This window comes from Tenrec ecaudatus, chromosome 1 (genome assembly GCF_050624435.1).
Source record: "Tenrec ecaudatus isolate mTenEca1 chromosome 1, mTenEca1.hap1, whole genome shotgun sequence".
NCBI classification, from domain to species: domain Eukaryota; kingdom Metazoa; phylum Chordata; class Mammalia; order Afrosoricida; family Tenrecidae; genus Tenrec; species Tenrec ecaudatus.
Genome location: NC_134530.1, coordinates 117,795,212 through 117,819,475, shown reverse-complemented (window position 1 = coordinate 117,819,475; position 24,264 = coordinate 117,795,212). Strand labels below are relative to the sequence as shown.

The 24,264-nt window shown below is 42.6% G+C and overlaps 1 protein-coding gene across 1 annotated transcript in view; it reads right to left on the bottom strand.

Moving 5' to 3' along the window:
* The window catches only part of CLCA2 (chloride channel accessory 2), a 40,163-nt gene that overhangs the window by 14,039 nt on the left and 1,860 nt on the right, over positions 1–24,264 (bottom strand). Inside the window, exons 3-11 of the mRNA XM_075540197.1 lie at positions 19,591–19,738; positions 16,753–16,861; positions 14,923–15,082; positions 12,683–12,910; positions 9,540–9,770; positions 8,289–8,466; positions 7,196–7,302; positions 5,237–5,461; positions 418–688 (exon numbers count right to left, since the gene is read on the bottom strand). Coding sequence (XP_075396312.1) covers positions 418–688; positions 5,237–5,461; positions 7,196–7,302; positions 8,289–8,466; positions 9,540–9,770; positions 12,683–12,910; positions 14,923–15,082; positions 16,753–16,861; positions 19,591–19,738 — 1,657 coding nt within the window. The remainder of the gene's footprint in view (positions 1–417; positions 689–5,236; positions 5,462–7,195; positions 7,303–8,288; positions 8,467–9,539; positions 9,771–12,682; positions 12,911–14,922; positions 15,083–16,752; positions 16,862–19,590; positions 19,739–24,264) is intronic.

Genomic DNA, 24,264 nt, shown 5'->3' with positions numbered 1-24,264 from the left:
GGCTCCCTGGCCTTGGGACCAGATCACACATCGGAAGGCCACTGCCTGGTGCCTCTCATCAGCCTAGTGTCTTGGTCTCATGGCGTGAGCCATCTGTTCAATTTCCCTCGGACCATGGACTAAAAGGAGCTGCCACTGCCTGGTGCCTCTTTTGCTCTTTGAACTGCCCAGCCTGGCGATGCCAGTGCTGACGAGTGTTGCAGGAATCCAGGCGTATTAGTAGGACATAGGAATCCATGCCTGCGTGAGGTGACCTCACTAAGTGAAAGTGGCCAATGTCAGGATGTCCAGAGGGCCACACCGAAGCTGGAGTTTCCTCCTGCCCCCCACCCCCAGCACAACCACACACAACTAATACTGCAGAATGATAACACGACGTGTTAGAGACCATGAAAAACAGCATGCATTGCCAGTTACCTGCTCCATCATCAAACAGTCTCAGCGTGACGGGATCTCCAGTCTCTGGTTCAATGACGGCCCTGACAGTGGCATTGCGAATGGGATCAGCCCCCTTTCTGACATTTGCATAAATCACCACTGGGTGGGGGAAACGGGTGCTATCTCTTTCCACGTAGGCGTCCACAGTGGCTGGGGGCATGGTTAAGCCGGAGGCTCGAGAGGTCACCGTCACTTTCAAGGCTTGAAGAGCATGGTGGGTATTGTTCAGGGTGTAAGTCCAGTTCCCAGGCTGCAAAACAAAGTAGCTCTTGTTTTTGTGGAGTGTGAAAACATGAAACCAACTTTTACTTTTAGACCATACAGATAAACCTTCACTTTTGTCTCTTTTATTGCTTCTATTTTGTTGTTGTTGCATTATTTGTTACTGTAAAAGGATGTCAGGAAAAACTATATTGGCTAAAGGATAACTAAATCAAGTGTTTACATGGCTTTCACAACACAGAAAGGACCCTGGTTATATCGTAGGGTTATGTATTGGGCTGAAAACCACAAGGTCAGCAGTTCAAACCACCAGCCGCTCCTCCAGAGGAAGATGAGGCTTTCTGCTCCTGTGAAGAGCCACAGTCTCAGAAACCCACAAGGGCATCTCCACCCTGTCCCCACAGAGTGGCCTTGAGGGGGAGTGGACGCTATGGTAGTGAGCTTTTCAGGACACTACTTCTGGCAACTCCTCAAGGAATTGTTTGAATTTATTTGGGGCGGAGAGATAGATCTTGATTTTCATACTTAGAAGATGTTGATAATAGTGTCCAGTTTCTAAGTATGATGCAAATAGCAATTCAAGCTCCTTCCCCCCAAAGGAGCCTCAATGTTCTCATTCCTTTGCTATAACTGAGAAAATAACTTCAAATTAAGTGAACATAATGATTTACTTGGAAACCTTGAACCAAAAGGCAACAATAAGCTTTCTTTCCCGTAATTCCTGTAACTCTCCCCTCCTTTGTAGCCCATGATATTTTAAGCACAACAACAAGAGAGACACATAACTATTCAGGAGCAAGATAAGGACATACTTTTCCATAGACCAGTATCCTACCATGTGTCTGTTGAGTCGTTTGTCTAAATATTGATAAACATTATTTTCTTTTGCCTATTTAGGCTGTCTAGGGAAACCTGAAAGAAATCTCATGTCTTCATGGGTTAAGATTTGCTTGTTCTTTCTGCTATCCATCATATATCCAATGTTCTTCAATAGTACTATAATTCAAAGGCATTAATTCTTCTGTCTTCTCTATTCATTGTCCAGGGTTAGCATGCCTATGACGCTATTGGATATACCATGACTTGAGTCAGGCACACCTTAGCCCTTAAAGTAGGTCATATTTGTCTTTTAATATTTAAAAAATCATTTTATTGGGGGCTCATACAGATCTTATCACAATGCATACATCGATTCATTGTGTCAAGCACATTTTTACAAATGTTGCGATTATCATTTTCGAAGCATTTGCTTTCTACTTGAGCCCTTGGTATCTATTATCCCCCACCCCCATGAGCCCTTGATAATTTATAATTTTTTTTCATGTCTTACACTGACCACTGTTTCCCTTCATCTATTTTTCTGTTGTCCATCCCCCTGGGAGGGGGTTATATGTAGATCACTGTGATTGGTTTTCCCCTTTCTCCCCTAGCTTTCCCCTTACGCTCCTGGTATCGCTCCTCTCATTATTGGTGCTGAGGGATTTATCTGTCCTGGGTTCCCTGTGTTTCAGCTCTGATCTGCACCAGTGTCTGTCTCTGGTCCAGCCGTGTCTGTCTTTTGCAACAGATGTGCCCAGTGCCACATGTCGTTTGATTTCTTCAGTGCTGCAACTGTGAGTGTTGATTAGAGATCTGAGCAAAGTGAAGCCCTTGACAATTCCATTCTTTTTCCATGTATCATACAATGGTGATGTTGCTTATTGGTCTAGTTGTGATGATCTTTCCCCCATTTTTTATGTTGAGGTGCAATCCATATCGAAGGCTGTTGTCAATGATCTTCACCTGTAAGTACTTCAAGTGCTTTTTGCTTTCAGCTGTGGGGAGAGGTCAGACGCTTACAGGCATCCTCCCCAAGGGCAGTTAGTCACCAGACTACAGGGTAGGCCTCACTCCCTGCTACTGGGGACAATAAACTATTCCTCCCTGAGGCCGGTGGTACAGGGTAGGCCTCACTCCCTGCTACTGGGGACAATAAACTATTCCTCCCTGAGGCCGGTGGCCAAGTGTTCACATCCTACCAATAATGGTCTCTATCAGTTGAGCCAGGGAACATGCCAAACTGGCTCTGTGACATCCAAAGTTAAGCCGCCATCCTAAGTCTAGGATCTGCCCATCTTGTCACATGTATGCCCCCAATCCCTTCTCTCCCTATTGCATGTATGTCCCTAGACCACCCCCTCTCATTACTGTATTACCTATAGCACACCCCTTCCTGTGGCATTTGTCCTTACCTGTAATTAGGGAGCTTGCATGTCCCCAGAGAAGATAAAAAGTCTGGGCTAGCATTAAAGGTCTCTCTCTCCACGTGGACCATCAGGCGGGGCTGAGGTGAGCGTGCTACCATGAATCGTGTCTGACTCCATTTATTTCAATACTTCTCTTCTATCTCTCATGCTCTCTATGACTTTACTATGATCTTTACTTATTATCACTGTACAATTGCGCCTACCGGACCCGTAATGATGTGTTAGGGGCTGGATTCCCCTGACATGCAGCAATCTAGGTGTGTCAATGGTATATTGTAGGTTGTTAATGAGCTATATCTTTTTACCTTATTCCACTTTTGCTCCTAGTTAACCCAGAAGTAACACGAGGAAGACAATATAGCAGAAAGAAGAACAAGGAAAAGCAATGGGGTCAAGTGCGACTCTGTGTGGAGAGTTAAACTGCAACCACCCTACCCAACTTCTTTTCCTTCATTAGGCTGCTTCTTCTTTGCCATTGTCAGTGAAGTAACTATTCAAAGACCAAGCTCATCTACCTATGAATATTTACAATCATAAAGTAACATGACAGGAACCTCTCTGTTCAGAGTTTCTCTTTAGATGTGTTGATGAAGGACAACAAACCAGACGAAGGGGGATAGAAAAAGGGAGCAAGAATGAAGTAAAGTGTTTCTGGCCCTTGCATGCGGTTGTGTGATGATTGTGATGAGTTGGAGCATTTGGTAACGTCAGCTCTGTATCCTGCAGCCCCTACCATCACATTGATATAAGATGCTGCAGCAGTCAGGGGGTTCCCAACAATGAAATGCCTGCTCAGCCCTTACCTCAACATAGAAACCCATTTAAAGTCCAGTGATCCATAGGGTGTTGGTGGGAAGATTAAAGAGTTAAGCTTGGGCAGAAGCCAGGGCAGGAAGGACCTAGTATGTATAGCAACCAGTTAGTTTAATTCTGACACCATCAAAGGGTTTTTAATGGAGGTGGGGGGGTGGTAGTGGTGTTGATCAGATTTTCACTTTAGAAGGATCACCCTGCTACAAGTGAAAACTGGACGGGAGGGGAGCCAGCCTGGATGTGAGCAGCAATGGTTAGGGGGAAGAGGGGACACAGAGAGGGTAAATGCACAAGAATAAACTCAAGCCAAACTCACTGCCATCACCTCATAGCGAGTCTACAGGACAGATTAGAACTGCACCTGTGGGTTTCTAAGACTGTAACTCTTTATGGGAGGAGAGAGCCTCACCTTTCTCCTGAGGAGCAGCTGATGGTTTTGAACTGCTGACCCAGCAGTTATCAGCCCAACATGTAACCACTGCACTACCAGGAGTCTAGTGCAGGAATGGATCTTTTTCAAAGAATTAGTTAGTCTCCTTTACCTGTAGGATCCAAGCCCCTGCTTTGTTTCCCTTGTTGGCACATCTCCTGTTTATTTTTCTCACCTCATCACGACTGACTCTTTCTCGTGTTTTCCATATTCCATGCTACTCCGTGGTTTGTTCAAAGCTGTACCGCTTGACTCCTCGCCGTTCTATGAACGGTCTTGGTCCAATTTCTCTCTGAGCCTTTTCCGTGTGCTAGTTCCTCTTCCCAAAACACCACACTTACTTTCCAGCTCCTGTAGCCTCCACATACCAATTTGGATGTTTGTTTACATGAAGTGTTCTCCGCCCGCCCCCCCACGCCTCACTCCCCCTGTGTGTCCCTCCTGTATGTTCTAATAGCATCCTCTACTTCTTGTGACATTTGTTACATAAAGCTCTTGGAAAATACTGTAGCACAGCATAACCAAAAAACACAAACTCGCTGCCCGAGTGGAGTCTCACTCACAGCTCTGTGGAGCAGGGTGGAACTGCTCCTGGGGGTTTCTGAGACAGTAACTCTGCAAAGGAGAAGAAACCCCGTCTTTTCTCCCATGGAATGACTGGTGGATTTGAACTGCTGACCTTGACATTAGCAGCTCAATGCATAATAGGTGTTCAAAAACATGTGTTGCATGTATTCATACTTGTAAGCTCTAGACAGCTTTTTACCTAAGCATTTAGGCAAATAGGTTAATATAGAACTTATAAAGAAGGATGTCAAAGGCTAGAAAAATGTATTTGCACTACATGAATACCAATTTTACCCATTGACACGAGGACCCGGTATTCTGTGTTTAAAGTTTGAAACATATTTTGGTATTCCCTTTATAATTTTTAGCATTCACAAATACATTCTTATAAGTTCAACATTACATTTTGATGTACCAGAACCCAATTTTCTTTCTACAATATATTGAATTACACATAATTCAATCAACAGTCATTTACATTTCAAAGTGTTGTCATTTTGAGCAAGGTCACAGCACCTACCTCGGCAGTTCCTGGGATCCGAAGGCGTGCGGTCTGCAGAGCTAGATGGCTGGTAAAATCACTTGTGTCATATTTCCTTCCATTAGGGTCGAATACTGCAATCTCAGGGGGCCCGCTGGTCTGCCACGTGACCAGAAAGATCGTCTCATTGCCCACACTGTTGTCCACAGCCACAGTGCGTTCCAGTCGATGTTGAGGTTTAACCATTTCGCCAGTACTTTCAAGCTGATAAAGCAAATATGCATGTCAAAGTTCCTAGTTTATGCTCCATCATCCCATCTCCATCATCCCATCTCCCTCATCCCATCTTTATCTTCCTTAGTTTTATGACAAAAATGAATCAGTAAACTAAAATGTACTTAGTCATTCAAAATAAGTACAATGTATGTGTATAATGCATATGGAATATAAGCATGTATTATCTAAACCTGATAAAAACTTTTGCAATACATACTATTGCTTGTTATACACATTTCACAGATGAAAAGACTGAGGCTTAGAGAAGTAATCCGTCCAAGGGCATAGGTGGAATTGTAAGAAAACCCAGATAAAGCAATAGTAGAAACCCTACATATAATTATTGACCATTCACAATGCACACGTGTCTGTAAGTAATCTAGAAAACCATATTTTTTAAATGAACACACTAGTAACAATTTTAAGTTTGCTCAGAACTGGAAAGCATGTGAAATTGTACTAGTGGGTGGTAGCAAAGACATGATGAACTACTTGTTTAAGTTAATTTAACAAGTGTTCATGGCTTGATGTCTGCTAGCTACTTGCCGTGCCTGTCTATGGACAGGTAGTTCCTGTGGTTTCCTTTCTTAGTCTAACAACTTGGGGCCGGGTAGGTTGTAGGATCCAAGGAGAGATCATGGTGTTTGGAAACATCCAATTGGATCTTTTGAAACTACATGAAAAGCATTTTATATTTAAAATTTTTACATTTTTATATATCTTATTTTTAAGAGGAAACCATAATATAGAAAGATTACTGAGAATTATCAGCCACAGTCTCCATTGCAATCTAATCTTCAGTACACACTGCATCTGTAATTCAGTCTCTTACTTCTGATGATGGGATTGCGGTTATTGCCTTTGCTGTGTAAATATAATCTTTATATCAAATATTTTCTGATAATAATCTCCTGACTTCATTGTTCACCTCAAGTCATTAACTTGGCACATTCGTTTACCATCTGTGAGGAAGCCACAGATGGATTTTTGTCCAAAACTTTATTCGCCATGATCTATAAAGCATTGATGAACAAACCGAAAACGCTCCCTTCTAAAAACAGCTTGAGTGGAAGAAACTTCGGTGAGCAAAAAGTTGTGGGGTTTGGAGAGATAATTAGAAACTTTTAGAATTTAATACAATAGGACTCCTTACACAAAAGAGGAGTTCCAATACAAAACAAAACAAAAAACAGATTCTGATTGATAAAACGTTATTATGGAACTGAAACAAATCCTCGGCTTCTTATTTTTTCTTTTGGGCTTAAGTCTCCCTCCCATTCCCAATGTGCGCACAGAAAAAAGGCAAGCTCTTCTCACAGACCTTGACCAGCAGAGTGAGCAATTACAGAGGGTGGCTTTGGGGGTGGACGGCTGACACCCCTGTGTGGCCCCACGTGTGTCACATTCCGACTGTGCTCACAGGGCGTTCCGTGGCTGGCTTTTCAGAGTGGATCACTGAGCGGGCTCAGCCCTCCCACTTTGGGTTCTCTATTGGGAGCGTTAATCATAGGCACGAGCCAGGGGCTCCTGAGATGTTCAGACATTAAGCAAAAAATAAAGGCCGCTTCTAGTAAGAAGAAGCTCATTAAAAGCCTCTACACGCTTAACTGTTACATATTCAAATTAGGCTAACGAGGCAGTTAGAACAATTCATTTATTTCCTTTGCTTCCCTCTAGTAGTGGCCCCTGCCCACCTGCAAGGGTAACACAGAGGAGTCTGACCTGAAAACTTTGCTGAAAGATGTCGCCGGTTCCCGAGGAAATTCTACTGAAAGCATCGATCATGCTGTTGGAGTTTGATTTGTCCGGAACAAAGAACTTTAAGCCTCCTGAAATACAGGATTAGGGTGTTTACTGCTAAAACTCGAGCATATAACAAGCTGAAAACAAATTGTTGTCCGAGAGTTAGTTTCGGAGGAGCGCAGTCTGTGACTGACGAGGAGGAGGTTCAGGGCATTCGGCTGTCGCAAGTGGAGGGTTTGTCTGTCTATTCGTGGCAACAGTATCAGGGCCCCGAACGCTGCCTGGTAGCTGGAAAGAACTCAGTAAAATCCCTAACCAGCTAGCTGGGCCAAAGGCTATCTATTATTTTCAGAATAATTCGGGAAATGTGAACTCTCAATTTACAAATTAGCATACTCATTTTTATTGGATATAAGAAAATTAAATAGTCTGCCTCACTTGAGCAAAACAGACATGTATTTTACAATACGGTAGTATGAGTTTACTTCATCTTGAATATGTCTTTTAGCTCAAGAACTCACGAAAAAGAGTGTTTTCACTCTTTGTACTAACTGGCACCTTCTAGGGCAGCAGCCTGTGGTTCTCAACCCACGGGTCGAGACTCCTTTGGGGGTTAAGTGACCCTTTCACAGGAGTTGCTTAAGACCACCAGAACGCATATACATATTTCACAATATATGATTACATATTGTTTTGTGATTAATCACTATGCTTTAATTTTGTCTAATGATGTTCAAGTTGTGACGATGAAAATACATCCTACATTTTTACAATAAGATTCATAACAGTAGCGAAATAACAGTTATGAAATAACAACCAAATAATGGTATGGTTGGGGTCACCACCACGTGAGGAACTGTATTCTAGGGTCGAGGCCTTAGGGAGGCTGAGAAGCACTGCTCTTTCAGAAAAGAACAAGGACTCTAGCAAGTTTGACCATTTGGGCAATGATTTTTTTTTTTAATTTTTAGAAAATGGTTTCTGTTTTCAGTTAAGTCCTCCTATGTACACATTCCCCATTAAGTTAAAAGGAAGTGATCTCAAAGATAAGACTTCCTAGGGATTCATTGACCTGTAAGATGCGATAACTCCTCCAGGTTTCCAGCCACAGACGGACCGAGGGCGATGGAATGGACAGTTGAGCCGCTGCTGAGCACCGTGAGTAAGCAATTGTCGACATGTGCATCGTCCCCGCTGGTCACTAATATCATCACAGAGCCATATGCTTTTCCATTGAGCTTTTCAACCACCTGAACATAGAGGACCAGTCGTGTGGAGGTAAGTGTAATTCAGTGTCTTAGTGAGTAGGATAATTCCTTTCAAATTCCCCATCTATAGAACATATGACTCTTCCAAGTTCCCTGTAGCCCCCTGGACTCCACACCCATCTCCACTCAGTCCTTATCTCACCCCATTATGATGCTGTCACCCTACATGCCACTGCTCGGCATGTTTATGGGCATTCCCCATGACAAAATAATCATTGTGATATGTTCATAGGTTAGAATAGTGATCATCCTAGAGAATATATCCCATTGATTATTGTGTGAGATCCTTGCCTCTGAGGACCAGTCAGATCTAATATAGTGACTGAGGACCTTGAGTTATTTTTCTACTTTTTAGAGCAATTTCTCATCACTGGAACCAGAGTAGGAGCTTTAAATTTTTCTAATGACCAGGCCATATCCCAGATCAATTAAATTAGAAGTCTGAGTATAAGACACAGGCAGGAATCAGTATGTTTTCTTCCTTGGGTGACTTCAATGGTGAACACTGAGAAGCACTTGTCTACAGGGAGTAATAGCTACAGCCAATACGCCTTGCTCATGCCAGGTACTTGATGCAAGGCTGTATTCCAGGTGTCCAATCCAAGTTGTGCTAGTTTAGATGAATGCTGCAATTCCATGGACCTTAAATGACTCAAATATGCCTTAGGCCTACCCTGCCAGTATGACTATGGACAGGAGCCAGACGTGCTGATTTTGACTGCAAAGCCCAAGATTAGCAATGGACACAGCTTGGAAAGTTCCAGAATGGAATCAAGACGTGTGCAGGTGATGCTGAACTCTTCCAGTTTGGGTCATTGCGTTCATCTATTTACTCATTCCCTCAGTAAGCATTTATTACATGCCGACTACTCTGTTGGTCTTGGGCAGTACAAGAGTGAGCACGACCCAGTGCCTGCCTTTAAAGACATTTCCTCTCCTTTGGCTGAGGCCGTGATGACTCCACTCGATAGATTCCCGTGTTCAGAAACTGCCTCTGATAGAGAGCAAGGGAAAGGAAAGCAAAGGTGAGCCAAGGCTCGGATGCTCTACTATACCTCAAATCCCTTTTTCAGCCCCGAGCAGACACTAGTTTCTGCTATGTGTGACACAGTGGTAGGCAGGAATGAAACCAGTAGCTTGCGGTCGTCATTGCTGTTAATTTGATGTAACTGGACTTTGATTTCTCCTTTACTATCAAAAGTGACAATGCCCACAAAGGTACGAATTTCCACAATCTGCATCAAATAAAATTCTGCTGCTTGTTGCAACCGAAGGAATCTCTCACCCTATGTCAAAAAAAGGGGGAAAATGACAGGTAACAGCATGTAGTTGCTTATCTAAAGGAATACTACCTGACTCACTTAGCAAATATCTCTGCTAATTCTATAAAGTCATTGTAATTTCTTACCCATTGAAAAAGAGTGCCATGCACTAAAATATTATTCAATTTATTGTAAACTCAATAATGATTCCTTCTTTAGAGGCTGGAGATGTGGATTTGGAACCTTGCCTCTAACAACTGATCATGATTTGGCACTAAGAACCCTACAGAAGGATCCCCAGTGGTGGAGTGGATTACATGTTGGATTACATGACCAAGGTCAGCAGTTCAAATCCGCCAGCCACTCCAAGGGAGAAAGATGAGACCTTTGCTCCATAAACTTTTATAGCCTCTTCAGACTCGATCAGAAACAGTCATTAGGGTCAACAGACAGATCTAGAAATATTTATAGGCTTCTTTTTTCATGTCTATCTACATAAGATAGGCAGGACAAACAATTGTGAGGAGAAAATGATGGGGGACAAGGGAGAGGAGGAGGTGAGGGAAAGGAAGGGGGTAGAAAGCAAACCCAGGGACAAGGGAACAAAAGTGATCTAAATTTGATGTTGAGGAGAGCATCGAATGCCTGGCGGGGTTTGATAAAGTGCAATGTAGCTGAGAAGCATTACTGAGAGCCTAATGAAGGTTAAACACGATAGTGGGACAGGAGGAAAGTAAAAAGAAATACAGGAAAAACTAGGAGGCAAAAGACATTTATAGAGGTGTAAATACAGGTACATACATATATAAATATATTTATACATAATAATAGGGATGTACAAAGTATTAAGGTAGCAAACAGACATTAGGCCTCTACTCAGGTCCTCCCTCAATGCAAGAAAACTTTGTTCTTATAACCTGGCATTTTGCGATGCTCACCTTCCTGACGTGATCGCTGAAGACAAATTGGGTACATGAACAAATGTGGCGAAGAAAGATGATGGTGGCCACTTGTTAAAATATACAACGTCTGGAATCCTAAAGATTTGAAGATAAAGTGCATCTAGCTGGGAAGCAACAAAGCCCACATGGAAGAAGCACACAAGCCTGTGTGATCATGATGTGTCAACAGGATCAAGTATCAGGCATCAATAGACCCAAAACAATAATATTGATATGAATGAGGGGGCTGGAGTGGAGACCCAAAGCCGATCTATATACAATTATTCATCCCCTCACAGAAGGGTCACAAGGAGTCAGCCTGGGTTCAGTCTAGCACTGACAAAACATACACCATTCCTCTAGCTCTTTAATGCTTTGTCCACCCCACCTCCCATCCCCTACTATCATAACCCCAGTTCTACCTTACAAATCCAGCTAGACTGGAGCATCTACACCAGCACAGAGAAGAGCTCTCAACACACAGAATCTAGGGCAGATTAACCCCTCAGTTACAGTAATGGGACTAGCAATACCATGAAGGCAGGGGGAAGGAGAACGGGGGAACTGATCACAATGCCCAATGTACAACCCACCCACCAATCCCAGGGTGACCAACAACAGAAATGTGGGTGAAGGGAGAGAGCAGATGGTTTAAGATATGAAAATAATAATTTGTAATTTATCAAGGGTTCATGAGGTGGGAGGGTGGTGGGAGGGAGGAAAAAAGAGGAACTGAAACTAAGAGCTCAAGTAGAAAGAAATTGTTTGGAAAGGGATGATGGCAACATATATACAAATGTGCATAATACAATAGATGTATGGATTGTTGTAAGAGCTGTAAGAGCCCCCAATAAATGATATGTTAACATAAAAATAAAATACAAATGAAAAAAATTACAGTTTTATAACGTCAGAAACCCAGAGACAGCTCTACTCTGTCCTGTAGGGTTGCTCTGAGTAAGAACTGGGTGGCTGGAAGTGAATTTTGTCTTTTTGTTTGGGGGTGGGGGCATCAGGGCCAGCAACAGGGGGAAGAACATATGTGACTGCCTGCTCCAGTTCTCTCCAACCCAGAATCCAATGATCCATGGAATTCATTGAGACTGGCCTTGTAACTGGTTCGCTTACAATTCAATCTAGATAATAAGACATATTCCAAAGAGACATAAGGTAGAAGGGATTGCCCTCAGAAAACCTACAGAAGCCATGATGGTGCTGTGGCCAAGCACTGATTTATTAGCTAAAGGACCGGTGGTTCAAACCCACCAGTCACTGTGAGGGAGACAGATGAGGCTATGTACTTCTTTGAATATCCACAGCCTTGGATACCCTCTGTAGGGTGACCGTGAGTCGTAACTGGGTTGATGTCAGCTTTTTTCTTAATCACATAATTGCAAGTGGGAATTAATATCCCTACTTTATAGATAAAAAAACTGAGCTTCAGAGAGATTAGGTATGTTGATCAGATATAGGCACTAAACAAAGGAGTCAGGATTCAAAGAATATCCAACTGACTGCAGAGACCAGTATGCCTCTAACCTTTATCTGACAGTTCTAGAGCTTTGGAGGGTGAGTTTTTGGCAGATGACAGATATAATTTCCTGTGCACAATGGCATATGGAAAATGCACACACATTGGATGTGCATACTCTGTACCAAGTCACTGTCTATTCCGCCTGCCAGGAACATTTACTAGGGAGTGAAATGTGGCCTGGCAGGAGCCTCCGTTACGGGTCTGAGTTTTGGAGCAGTGGCTGGATTGGGAAAGGCTGCCTTCAGTAGTACAAGTGATGAGTAGAAGCTACTGTATTATCTTCACGTACAAGTGTGATCTCACGTCTCCACCACACACTGAATTCATTTTCCCTGGGCTCAAGAAAAGAAGGTGGCATGATTATTCCAACGCTTTTATTGCTTCCTCCCACCTCCAAGTCATATAATGTAAAAATCTGGCAGAAAAATCATGATTTATAATCATTCCAGTTCAAAATTTACCTCGGCCATCTTGCTAGACACATCCAGCACTAAGCAGACCACCTTCTCTCCAGCCTGTACAAGAGAGAACGTGGGAGCCGGTGGAGGTTCAGTCCCGTTCATGGGAACACTGCTGTTAAAGTCAGCGGAGGCTGTGATTACATCCCACGTACTCCTGAGGCTGCACATTTGGTTCTGTAGGTTTGGAGCTTCTGGGTTGTGAGTACTTGCATTGCAGAATTCAACCACCTGGAAAAAGCACAAAGCCTATTAGAGTATTAAAGTATTAAAAGATCCCCTCCTACACTACGTGTATTTTCTCATTCTTAAGAAGCTAGCAGGTAAAAGGAGAGGTAAGTTGATAGGAAATAAAATTTAGAGTAATTTTCTTTACTTCAAGAATGAAACCAAGTTTATAAGTAAACCTTGGTACACTTTGCATGAAATCTTAGCACCATTTTTGGTACTGAGATCAGTAGAGTGACTTGCAATTAGAGAGTAGACCATATACCTCAATGTAACAAAAACAAAATAACCTACCAGTTTCCTCAGAAGAATTTAAAGTAAATACCCCAAACCTTTTCACAGGAGGTGTTATCTTGGCCAGCCTACTCCCTGGGATTTAATGTCAACCGCACCTTTATTGACCAGTCAACATATGTTGATTTCAAAACAAATATTGATCTCTATAAGAACAGAATAAGGAAATAACTTAACTCTACTTCCTCATTTTACTCTCTATGAGAATATAGCTATTGACGATTCATATGTTGTTACTAAATCTCTATCATCTCCCCTGGTGGCAGAGTGGGTTAAGTTTTGGACAACTAACTGAGCATCCTTTCAAATCCACCCACCACTTCACCGGAGGAAGACGAAGCAGTCTCTCCCTGAAAACGCACAGTCTCAGAAACCCCAGGGGGCGAGTCTACTGGGGTTTTACTGGGCTGCTGTCAATCTGAATCAGTTTTGTGGTGTTTTTCTCTTCATGTGGCTGTTGTGCATTTGGTGTGTAGGGACAGGTGTGTGTGGTTCTCCTCTGGAAAGGGTAGTTTGCACTGGGAAGGGAAGTGGCACCATGTTTACCAGTGGCTAGAGTCCTACAAAGAGTAAATATTTCCTGCTAACAGAACCATGAGGGCTCAGAACTAGGAGACCCCTAGTCCCCTCTAACTGCATAATAGAGGAAGTGAAGCCTGTCAAGGTTACCAAATGCTTAAGAACACGCATTTCTCCGTAGGATGAGGAGTAGGAACACAACGGTGTTGTTTGTTTTGCTCATTTGTTTATCTTTGCTCTTTCCCCTCCGTTTCATTACTTAGAAGACTGAGCAGCTTTCCCCACTAGATTCTAATGAGCAGATCTTTCAAAGAATTACAAAGATGGATCAAGCACGAGGGATTAGGTTGAGTAAGAATAATCATGCTATAAATTAAAACTATTGTGGGTCAAATAAAAATACAGGAAGTCACCTTGATGATGCAGAACGATTGTCAACTTAACAATTTAGAAGATAAAAACTTATCGTCTAGAATAGAATGTGTTACTCCAACAGGCATTGGTCAGCCTTGGGAACACAAAGAAAACTTCATGCGAGGCCCGGAATGGCAGTGAGCAACCACGAGTGTGACTTGTTGGGTTTTTGTGAAGGTGGCTCGATGGGTCAGGTCAGGAAGCTGGTGCCATTAAACTTTTGACTCACACAAGCCCCTCCTTTCTGGTGCCATGCTCCCTGAGTAGGCTCCTGCTGAGAAGTTGGCTTTCCCATTCTGCTTACCTCAGACAGAAAAGAAGCTGACAGAGGATGCAAGTATTGCATTCCCAAGAAAGAGCAGGGTTAGCTCCCGTCCCTTGGGGAATAGCTAACCTTTCATGTGGCCTCCTGGGTGGTGCAAAACAAGGAGAGGAAATTAGGAAAGGAAAGGAAATGTGATGTGGTCCATGATCTCAAATAAGAGGAAATCAGATCATGTGCGATATTCCTCTCATTAACCCAATAGACTTTCCTATGGAAGAGTCAAGGAACTGCTTTCTGAGGGATTTGTTCTGTGGTCTTCCCAAAGCCAGCAATAACTTCTCTAGTGGTCCACATTTGGGTGATGATCTTGGGAAGCTAGATCATCATCAGAATTAGGTGAACTATAAAATCTTCATAGTCTAACATGTAGTGACTATTGACTTATTTTAAAATAGCTAAAAGTGATCAGTCAGGATTGCAAGTGGACTCTTGCAGAAGTTTGTCATCCCAAGGCCACACTTACAGAAGATATACTTTGCATGAACATTATCGATGCAGTTGCATTTTGGGTTCGATTGTATAAAAACATGCAACCTTCTTTGAAAATCTTACTAATAATACAGTTTTCTTGGGGACAAGGGCCTTTTTCACACACAAAGGTGCCTGCGATGTCAGATGAACACCTAAAATAGGAAAGAAAAAAAAAGGTTCTATTATAGAAACAATTGATCTTTTGTCCTTACTAGATTATGTCAGAATTTGTATTAAGGACTGTATCTTGGTGGAGACACATAATACAGTTTTGATACTGCTATATTAAGAAATTGCAGTAATTTAGGAATGCACTTCACTGTAGATTTGTTGTGGCGGTGGGAGATCTATAGGAAACAAGAAAACAGTACCATGTCTACAACCTTCACAGGTGCAGTTCTGTGACACAACTTATGTACATCATTAACCATTCCTGTATTTCCCATCACTCTTCAGAGAAGCTTAGTGACCCTTAAGCATGTACCGTACATACTCATGTATAAGCTGAGTATAATGTGCTGAAAAACTGGGGTTCAGCTTATACACAGGTCAGTGGTACCCTAGTGAGGTGTAACATCTCACGGGTGATTGCCGTTCCTCCGCTGTTCATTCAAAGCCCTGATGACATTGCAGGGCTTTGAATGTTTATTTACTCACATCTAACCAATCAGAGCCATCCTATGATGTGGACGGCTCCAATTCACAGAAGCACCCGTAGTGATTCACTTACGCTGGGAGCTGAACTGGTAAGGATGTGTCTGTGGCTGTGCTCTGTCTCTCCCCTCTGGTCTCTGTGTTAATTCACATTCTGCATTTCCCACCCTAGTCTTATAGTCAAGTCAATCAGTTTTTCTGCTTTCCCAGCTAATAATTAGGTACCTCGGCTTATATTCAAGTCAGCTTATATTCAAATATATATGGTATCTTCTTCCCTCCTCCCTCCAGTTATGACCTGGTCACCACTAATAAGCTTTGATCTTTATACATGTGTCTGTTATAGAGCTATTTTACACAGCCTCTGCTGTATTCTGAAGTATTTGATCTTGAAGAAAGGGTTCTGTATTGCCGGGAGTTATAATATTTAGTTAGAGTCAAAGCAAAAGATGTCAGGCAATGAAGAGCTTTTAGAGGTATCAGTGGCGTGTGCTGATTCAGTGCTCCACTGAACTTGCTCCTCATCGGACATCAGCAGAAGAGGCATGTGAACATGTAATGGTTACAGTGAAGAGGATTCTTTCCTAACCAAGCAATCTCCATCACGTTGGTAGACGTGAAAAACAGCACACTCTGTGGAGAGGAATCTGCATGTCATGCAAATTACAGATGAAGGGTGACATTTGATACAGTGATTCTTGACAGAGGTGTACGGATCTGCCTGCATACATGAGAAATGACATGTATAAAGGTAATCTCTGCAGTGTTATTGGTACTAAAAGATTGGAAACAATGTGGCCAAAAAATAGGGGCTAGTTCTGTAAAGAAATTAGGATATAGCCACACAATAGGATACTATTAAAAATAGACAGAATGGGGAAGAAAATATAATTATATTTATATGAATTTTCCTGAAGAAATACTGCAAAGACAAATAAGAAAATAATAAAATTAGTCACCTAGAGGGGATGCAAAGGAGGACACAGTGGGAAGGAGACATCTACGGATATCACTTTTGAACCCCATGAAGGTTTATTAATTATTAAAAATTATAATAAACTTTTAAAATGGACAAATGATATCAACTGTGTTTTAGCTGCTGTTATAAACTTAACTCCAAAGTTAAATAAATAGACAATGACTTATAAGCATGAGAGGAAGCACTAACCTTGTTACTTTAATCTGATGTTGCCCATTTATGTAGAGAGGTTTCTCATTGTTGTATTCATCAAACACACCCCAACGGAGATGGGCCCATTCGTGGACGAAGACTCTGCCTGTGAAAAAAAGAGCTTTTGAGTTCTGAACCCCAATAGCGGGTCTTGCTGATGCGTCAAGATGTAGGATCTTTGGAAAAACAAATCTGAAGATAAAGGAATTGTTCCTTGACCTCTACCATTATGAGACTTTGGGAAAGCACGGTTAGTCCTGTAAATGCAACCCAGGGATTTACGTATTGCATGCCTTTGAAGCAAATGAGGAGTGCCACAGCCTCGCCTTTCCCTGAAGAGGCTGTTCAACAGGTTCCTGAGCTTTAGACAGGTTTCTACATTTAGACGACAGGTTTCTACATTTGGGGAAAGAGGGTGAGAGCCACCCCAAGCAAACTAATACAGCTTCCCTCCTCTTCAGCCTGTGTGATGAGATTCTCTTATCCGGAGCAAGGATGCACACCCTGTGCTCAGCAGGGAAGAAAGAGATCATTGAGCCTCCTCTCCAGCAGTGAGGGCCCTTTTCTCCTTTATTTACTCCTTGACATGCTGCATCTCCAGCCCAGCTCTGAGAACCCCCCACCTTCATCTTCAGCTACTCTGTGACTCTCTCTCTCTTTAAATCTTACACTTTCTTCAAAGTTCAAACCACAATTTGCTTCTCTTCCATAAAAATGTTCCAAATTTCCCTCCTAAAAGTTTTCTCTCCTTTCTCTCCCTATGCAATCTTTTAAGCTCTGGGAACCCAGGAAGCTTCCGAGTTGACTCAGGCTGGGGCGTGCTCAGCAATACGATGTCTTTAGAACAAAGAAAGGGAGGAGAACAGTCCAAGGTAAAGGTGTTAAAGGAGGGTTTGTACCGACTCAGGGAGTTCAGGAGTGCCGATGAAGTCATTTGCTTGTGCGCAGGTTATCAGCACCCCGCTGGTTCCCCGGGGATGGGGTGGGGGTGGGTATAAATGTTTACATAGAATTTTGTGAAGTGTTTAAGAAGTGTGCTTATAGGGTATGTTGCTCCGTACATTATGTAACAAAACCTACATGGATTTTAGTTGGGGTGGAAATGTAAGTATCATTTAAAAGGCCCTAATGATGAGGACAATGAATGTACAAATGTACTTGACACAATTGATGGATGTATGCATTGTAATAAGAGTTGTATGAGCCACAAATAAAATGATTTTTAAAGGCCCTAATGTATGTTAAAAACGCACGCAAAAATTAAGAATGTTCTAGCCCTTGACCTGCTGATCTTTCCTGGCTACAATCTCTCCCTCAGATCTCACTCACTAAATACTAATCTCTTCCAGGAAAGGCTGTCTCTGGCCCTGATTTCTCTCCCTCAATCCAGCCCTCTGTCCCCAACGGCAGGCTGAACCTTTCTCCCTGAACAGTCCACAATTCTTCCGTCAATTTGTCTCAAACCACACTTGTATATTATCCCCTTTATATTGGTTCCTTCTGGTTCAGACAAACCCTGGTTGCCTAGTGGTTACAGATTGGGCTGGAATCTACAAGATCTGCAGTTCAAAACCACTAGCTGCTTCCTATGCGAACGATTGGGCTTTCTATTCCTGTAAACAGTCACAATCTCAGAAGCCCAGGGGACAGGGCTGTCCTATAGGGTCACTGTGAATCGATGGCGGTGAGTGAGGGAGGGACGTCAGACCAACACACGGGGCATTCCTCATGGCTGCCCACGCCTTTGCTCATCACTAGCTAGCTGCTTGGACCTCTTCTTCCTCTCTTCCTGATCCTCTGTCTTTCATCACTTAGCGTTCTTAGCATAAGATAACACTTGAAAAGCAAACAGAGTAGGAAATTCTCCTTATTCTTATTAGTACCTAGTTCAAGTGCTAATGGCCGCCTACTTGGATTCTAATGATTCATGTGGTATTTAGTTTTACCTCACTCCTCTGTCTGATCCACACAGGCAGATCCATCTGCTTTAAAACACTGCTTTGGCGGTGCCGCGACATGAGGTGAGAAGCTAATATGGGCGCCTAACATTCTCCATGTCGCAACCTCTATCTGCATTTCAGCATGTTCTCCCATTACTTAGTACACAGTCTTTCTGCACCAGTCAACTGCTCCTCATAGCTGACATGTGCCCAGAAAATTGTTCACACTCTTCCCAGAATTTGCTGTCTCTTTCCCCCCTGTTGCAGGAGAAAGGTGGGACTTTCTCTCTCTGGAAACCGTCTCAGAAAGTCAGAGGCAGTTCTACCCTGTCCTATAGGGTTGTAATGCGTCCGCATCGGTTCTATAGCAGTGAGTTTGGTTTTCAGTCTTTCTGCTGTTTGTCAAAGTGATGCCTAACCTCGAAGACCCTTTTCCTCTGTGAGACCCTTTCTGGCCGCCCTTGGCTCAGAGTGGTTTCTCTTTTCCGTGACTTCTTGGAGGGCGCCCTAACTGTCTAGACCACTAATTTGGATCTTACCTCTCTCTAGGTCATTTTGTTCACCATCTTTTCGTAAGCCTGTGGATTCTCTCTCCATCTGCCTGGAAAATCCCTGCAGCTTTCAGGTTCTCCGAGTCCCTTTCAGCATCAAGCACCAGAACAAAAACGAAACACAACCTGCACATACCTCAAGCCTGTGTCCATCGCGTTGGTTTTGATTCATGTGTTATAGGCAGAACTGCTCCATAGTGATTTTTTGGTCTGTAATCTTTATGGAAGCAGATTGCCAGGGCTTTCTTCCATAGCACTGCCAGGTAGGCCCAAACTGCCAAGCTTTAACACAAGGTATTGTAAATAGTACTGTCCAGTGACTGTTTCTTGATGATTTAACTTACCTCGTGGTCCATAGCCGGCAGTTAAATTATCATTCAGTAGGAAACTAGGAGTGAAATGGATATATTTCCCCTCTTTTCCACATCCTCTATACTGTAGGGTATATGGATCATCGCTATGCACATATGAGTCAGCCACGATAACGTCTGCCTGATAAACAAATACCTTGTGAGATTTTATATCTTGACTGGGATGTTGGCGAGATGAGTATACAACACTTTGGACTTTACATTTCACAGCTGTGTATTTTACTGCATATAATTATACCCAATTAAAAAATCTAAACAATATCTTCTAGATGGAGTATAAAATACACTGACAACTATATTTCAATAAAATTACTCTATGCTTTCAAAAGCATTTACATTTGAAAATCTTATTAAATTCTGTGGAGCTTTGTTATTTTCATTTGATCTTCCTATTTTCCAGAATAAACTGTTCTCAAAGCTGAGCGTTATAAAACACTATGAAGTATAAGAAAAATATCTGAGTAAAGATATTTGAAGAATAATAAAATTTATACCTTATCCAGAAAAGCTACAGCCCCTTGAGAACAATTTTCCGACAGACAGTGGGATCTGTTTCGTTTACACCCTGTCCTTTCATGCTCATACCAGTCAGATAAGCAAATAATCATTGCAATGGATTGCCATTTCATCGTCTACCTTCACCATTTCAGTGAACATTGCTAAAAACACACCACTTCCGAGCTGTCCAAAACTGAGGTCAACATCTAATTAAATAACCGTCACGACTACCCAACTTGATGTACAACACGGCTTTTGTTTTCATTTGTAGGAGGGAAGAGAAACATGCTATCCCAGAACCTGCCCCTGCAAGTTAAGTATGCTGTTATCGTAAAAAAGAATAACTGATTTGGGGACAATCGATATAGCGTGATGATGTAGGCACACAGCATCACTGTATATTCATATGGTGGGTATATGCCATTGAGGAGTAGAAAAAAAGTTTTTTCTTTTAATTTGTTGAATTTCTAGATTCTTTTTCGGGCAATGAGCCAATGGTTAGTCTTATAGTCATTAACAATGAGTATACATTTTTCAGACAGATGAGATTTCAAGTCGAATACCTTAAAAGGCATTATCTACAGAAAAGGCGAAAGAAGTCCTCACTTGCGCATGTGGAACATTTCCAGAAGCAAATAGGAAACACTATTCTGTGTGGGATGGACCACTCAGGGTGTGCTGGGGTTTGTTCCAATTCATTGACTATAATAATATACTCTTGTTCCTCCCCACTTTCCTTCTGCCTACATTTGACCATAAATTCACAAGGGACAGGAATGCCCTGAACGCCTTTGAGTCCTCTGCAGAGCTAAGCATAGCCTGTGCATTACAATCACTAAGCACTTGCTATTTGGCTTTGGGAAAGTTAAGGAACTGACATCCAACAGATACATGAATAGCATTCCGTGACATCCCAGCCCTCCGCCCTCCTTGTTTTGTTTGTTTGGCTTCTCTGTTCAGTCATCCATCTCACTTTACAGGATTTAGATGACTTTGGCAGCCTAGTTTGAATGCTGCATATCTCTAATACTTCTTTATTCTGTGGTTAAATTGATCAATGCAATCTCTGTAGAAAGAGACAACACAGTATGGTGCAAAGGAAAACAGACGTGGATTCAAATCATGGTTCTATCAATTACTAATTGTTTTGACAGAGGGCAGTGAAAGCATTAGCTTGCTGTTAATCAAAATATTAGGAATATAACATAATTTAAGATTTAATTTGCTAGACATGCAAAATGTAACAGACTTCTCCTTAAGAGTAAAAAAAATCCTTTTAAATGTAATCCATAAGGATGATCTTCTCACACAGGAAGGCAGTGATCAAAGCCATTAACACGCATATGATGATTCAGGGAATGGTAGTCTGGCCTAGAAAAAAATATATGTAGAGAAAATTGTTTTCTGGGATAATTTGCAAAACCTGCTTCTTTTTTGTTTGTTTTTCATTTTTTTATTGCTGTTAATGCAAGGAAAAAAGGTGGCATAAAATCCAATCTGTTCTAGAAATATAAGTGGCCTTTCCAGTGCATAACATTTCAAGTATCAAAGTATATGGTAAACTACAAGTAAGGAGAAGGTAACATACCTCCTGTGTACAGTACAGTATTTTAAATCATAAAATAAGCTCCATGAAATACAACTGGCGAGTGATTCACCATGCAATCCATCCGTGGCCTATCAAAGCTCTCATTTAGGACAACTCAACTGCGGCGTAACAATTAATTCAGTAATGTGATCCCAAAATACCCAGATCAAATAAAATAATTTCCTTTACTCAAACTTTTTCTTTTTAAATTAAAGCTTTTATCAGCCCCTTTGTCTCCCCCTTCCCCAGTTGTCCCCCTCACCATTGGTGCTATAAATATAAATGCTACCGATGAAGCATTAGATTAAGCTTCTTTTTATTTTTCAAGTTTTTCCTTTTGTCTAGCAATCTGTTAGGCTTCTGAACCAAGACCAAGCACGTGTGTGCCTCAGCCACACGGCCCCAGGCAGGGACAGCCAAGGCTTCTTCTGCTCCTGCTGGGAGGAGGAAAGGGCCTGAGTGCCTGGCTTTCAACTGCGGCAGCTGCTCTCCAGGTGACTGCGGAGTGCAGCCCTCCCTCCCTGAGGACACCACCGGCTTCCAGAAGACCTCAGTGCACTTTAGGAAATGAAACGTTAGCTGGAAGCAATTTAGTACATAAATTGGCTTTAAAAACAAAAATAAAACCTTTTTGTTTGTTTAAGCAGCAGCATTTTACACGTAAGTGACGTGACACGGACATGATTAATACCACCGCCAATGGTCCCTGCGGAGTCCCGCTTTCCCGCGGATGGTGGCACATGCTGGACAGTCGTGACTTTGCTATCAGAGACGGGGAGGGCGCCAACGCCTGCGGCGCGGTGGCAGCCCCCAGCTTTGCTCAGATGGAAATAAAGCAGACGCAGCACTGTAACAGGTGGCCCGGGAACCCACCACACATCTTTCACCGCAGCACAGCCGTGGATGGCAGGACTTACACGGGGCTGTTGCCATTCACCACACACACACACACACACACACACACACACACACACACACACACACACACACACACCAGTCACACCAGCTCTGGGAAGCAATAGGCTAAGAAAGAGTGGTGAAGGTCTTAAGTTCTGTGGGTTATTTTGTTTTAAGAAACATCTGTTTGTCATTTTCATATTTTTTTCAATATCATAAGGTTTGTCATACTGTCCCCCTCCCACTCGCGTCCCGCCCCCACCCCAGTTTCATTTGGCCCACAAGCGATCGTCAATGTCAGCGTCCTCCCACACAGTCTGGGGAGAGGAGCCCCCCCCCCCCCCCAAGCAGGCTTCCTCTGCAGAATGCAAAACCTGCTTCTTATCTCATAGTTTGGGATATACAGCTTGATAGCTTTCACTGAATGTTTGGAGCAGTTTGAAGGTAGCAAACCCTACTGTTTCCTTCAGCCTTGCGTTTGTAGAATAAACTTAATGTTTCTCAAGTGAACCTGGTCTCTATCGTTGGCTGAAATCGTGATCACTGCCACTGGACCTTTGTGCCTGGCAGCAATTTGGCTCAGGAAAAAATTCAAACCTAATTTGAGTTTCAGTTTCCTAACTCATGATACTAGAGCCTGCCTTTTGGAGGGTCTGAGAAATAAATGAACTAATAAGTTTTAAATTCTTAGCATACCAGTTGAAGCTTAATGAACACTAAGGTTCTTCCCAGTTTATCCTGATTTCTCTGTTTCCTCTGCCTTCACCACCAAGCATTGTTAAATGCTTTCAGCCAATCATATTTCAGATGTTGTTCTTACTCGCTGCAATTCAACCTCACAGTGAGCCTATGGGGTAGGGTCGGGCTGCCCCAGTGGGTTTCTAAGACAGTAACTCTTTTCTGGAGTAGAAACCCTCTTTAAGTGTCTCTTGAACTTGTCTGGAGCTTCTTGGTGGTACACACAGATAATGTGCTCATTACTAACTAAAAGAAGTGTTGAGACCGCCCCAAGGGGCCTGGGAAGAAAGGACTGACAATTCACTCCTAAAAAAAAAGTGTATCAGCCACTAACATTTGAAAATGGACTCAGTTCTATTCTGAGCCAGCTTGGGTCATCACGAGGTGGCCGTGACTCTGCAGTAACAGGGGTAGGGGTGGGGTAGCTTCTGGAGGACACATGGATCCTTATCTAGTTTGCTGTATCATTCCATTTCTGAGATAGGAACCTCAAAGGAGAGCTGATATTTAAAGCAATCCCTGATCATTTGATACCAAGTGGAATAAATAAGCAAAGGGGGAAACTATAGCACGCACCTTCAGCTATTCTGCTTCTGCTGTTCCGACAGATCTTGAAGGCCCTCCATTACTGACGCTCTGAGCGGCTTCTCTCAGGGCCTCTGCTCGAGGCCCTGCTGTGAGCTGTTGTTTTAGTTCACAGGGACTTGCTATGCCACCCAATAAGTTTAATGCATACCAGTATATGCCAAACATTACGACCAGCTTTTAATGAGGATTTGTGGTCTATCAGAGTCCTTTAGGGTTAATTCTATTGGGAAGGGAAAGGTAGTCAGTCACCTTTTGCATTCACCCCCCCCCCCACCCTCCCCGTATATGTTTCCTGTCCTTCCAGTTCACTCCTTATCTCCAAATCAGTTCTGAACTCC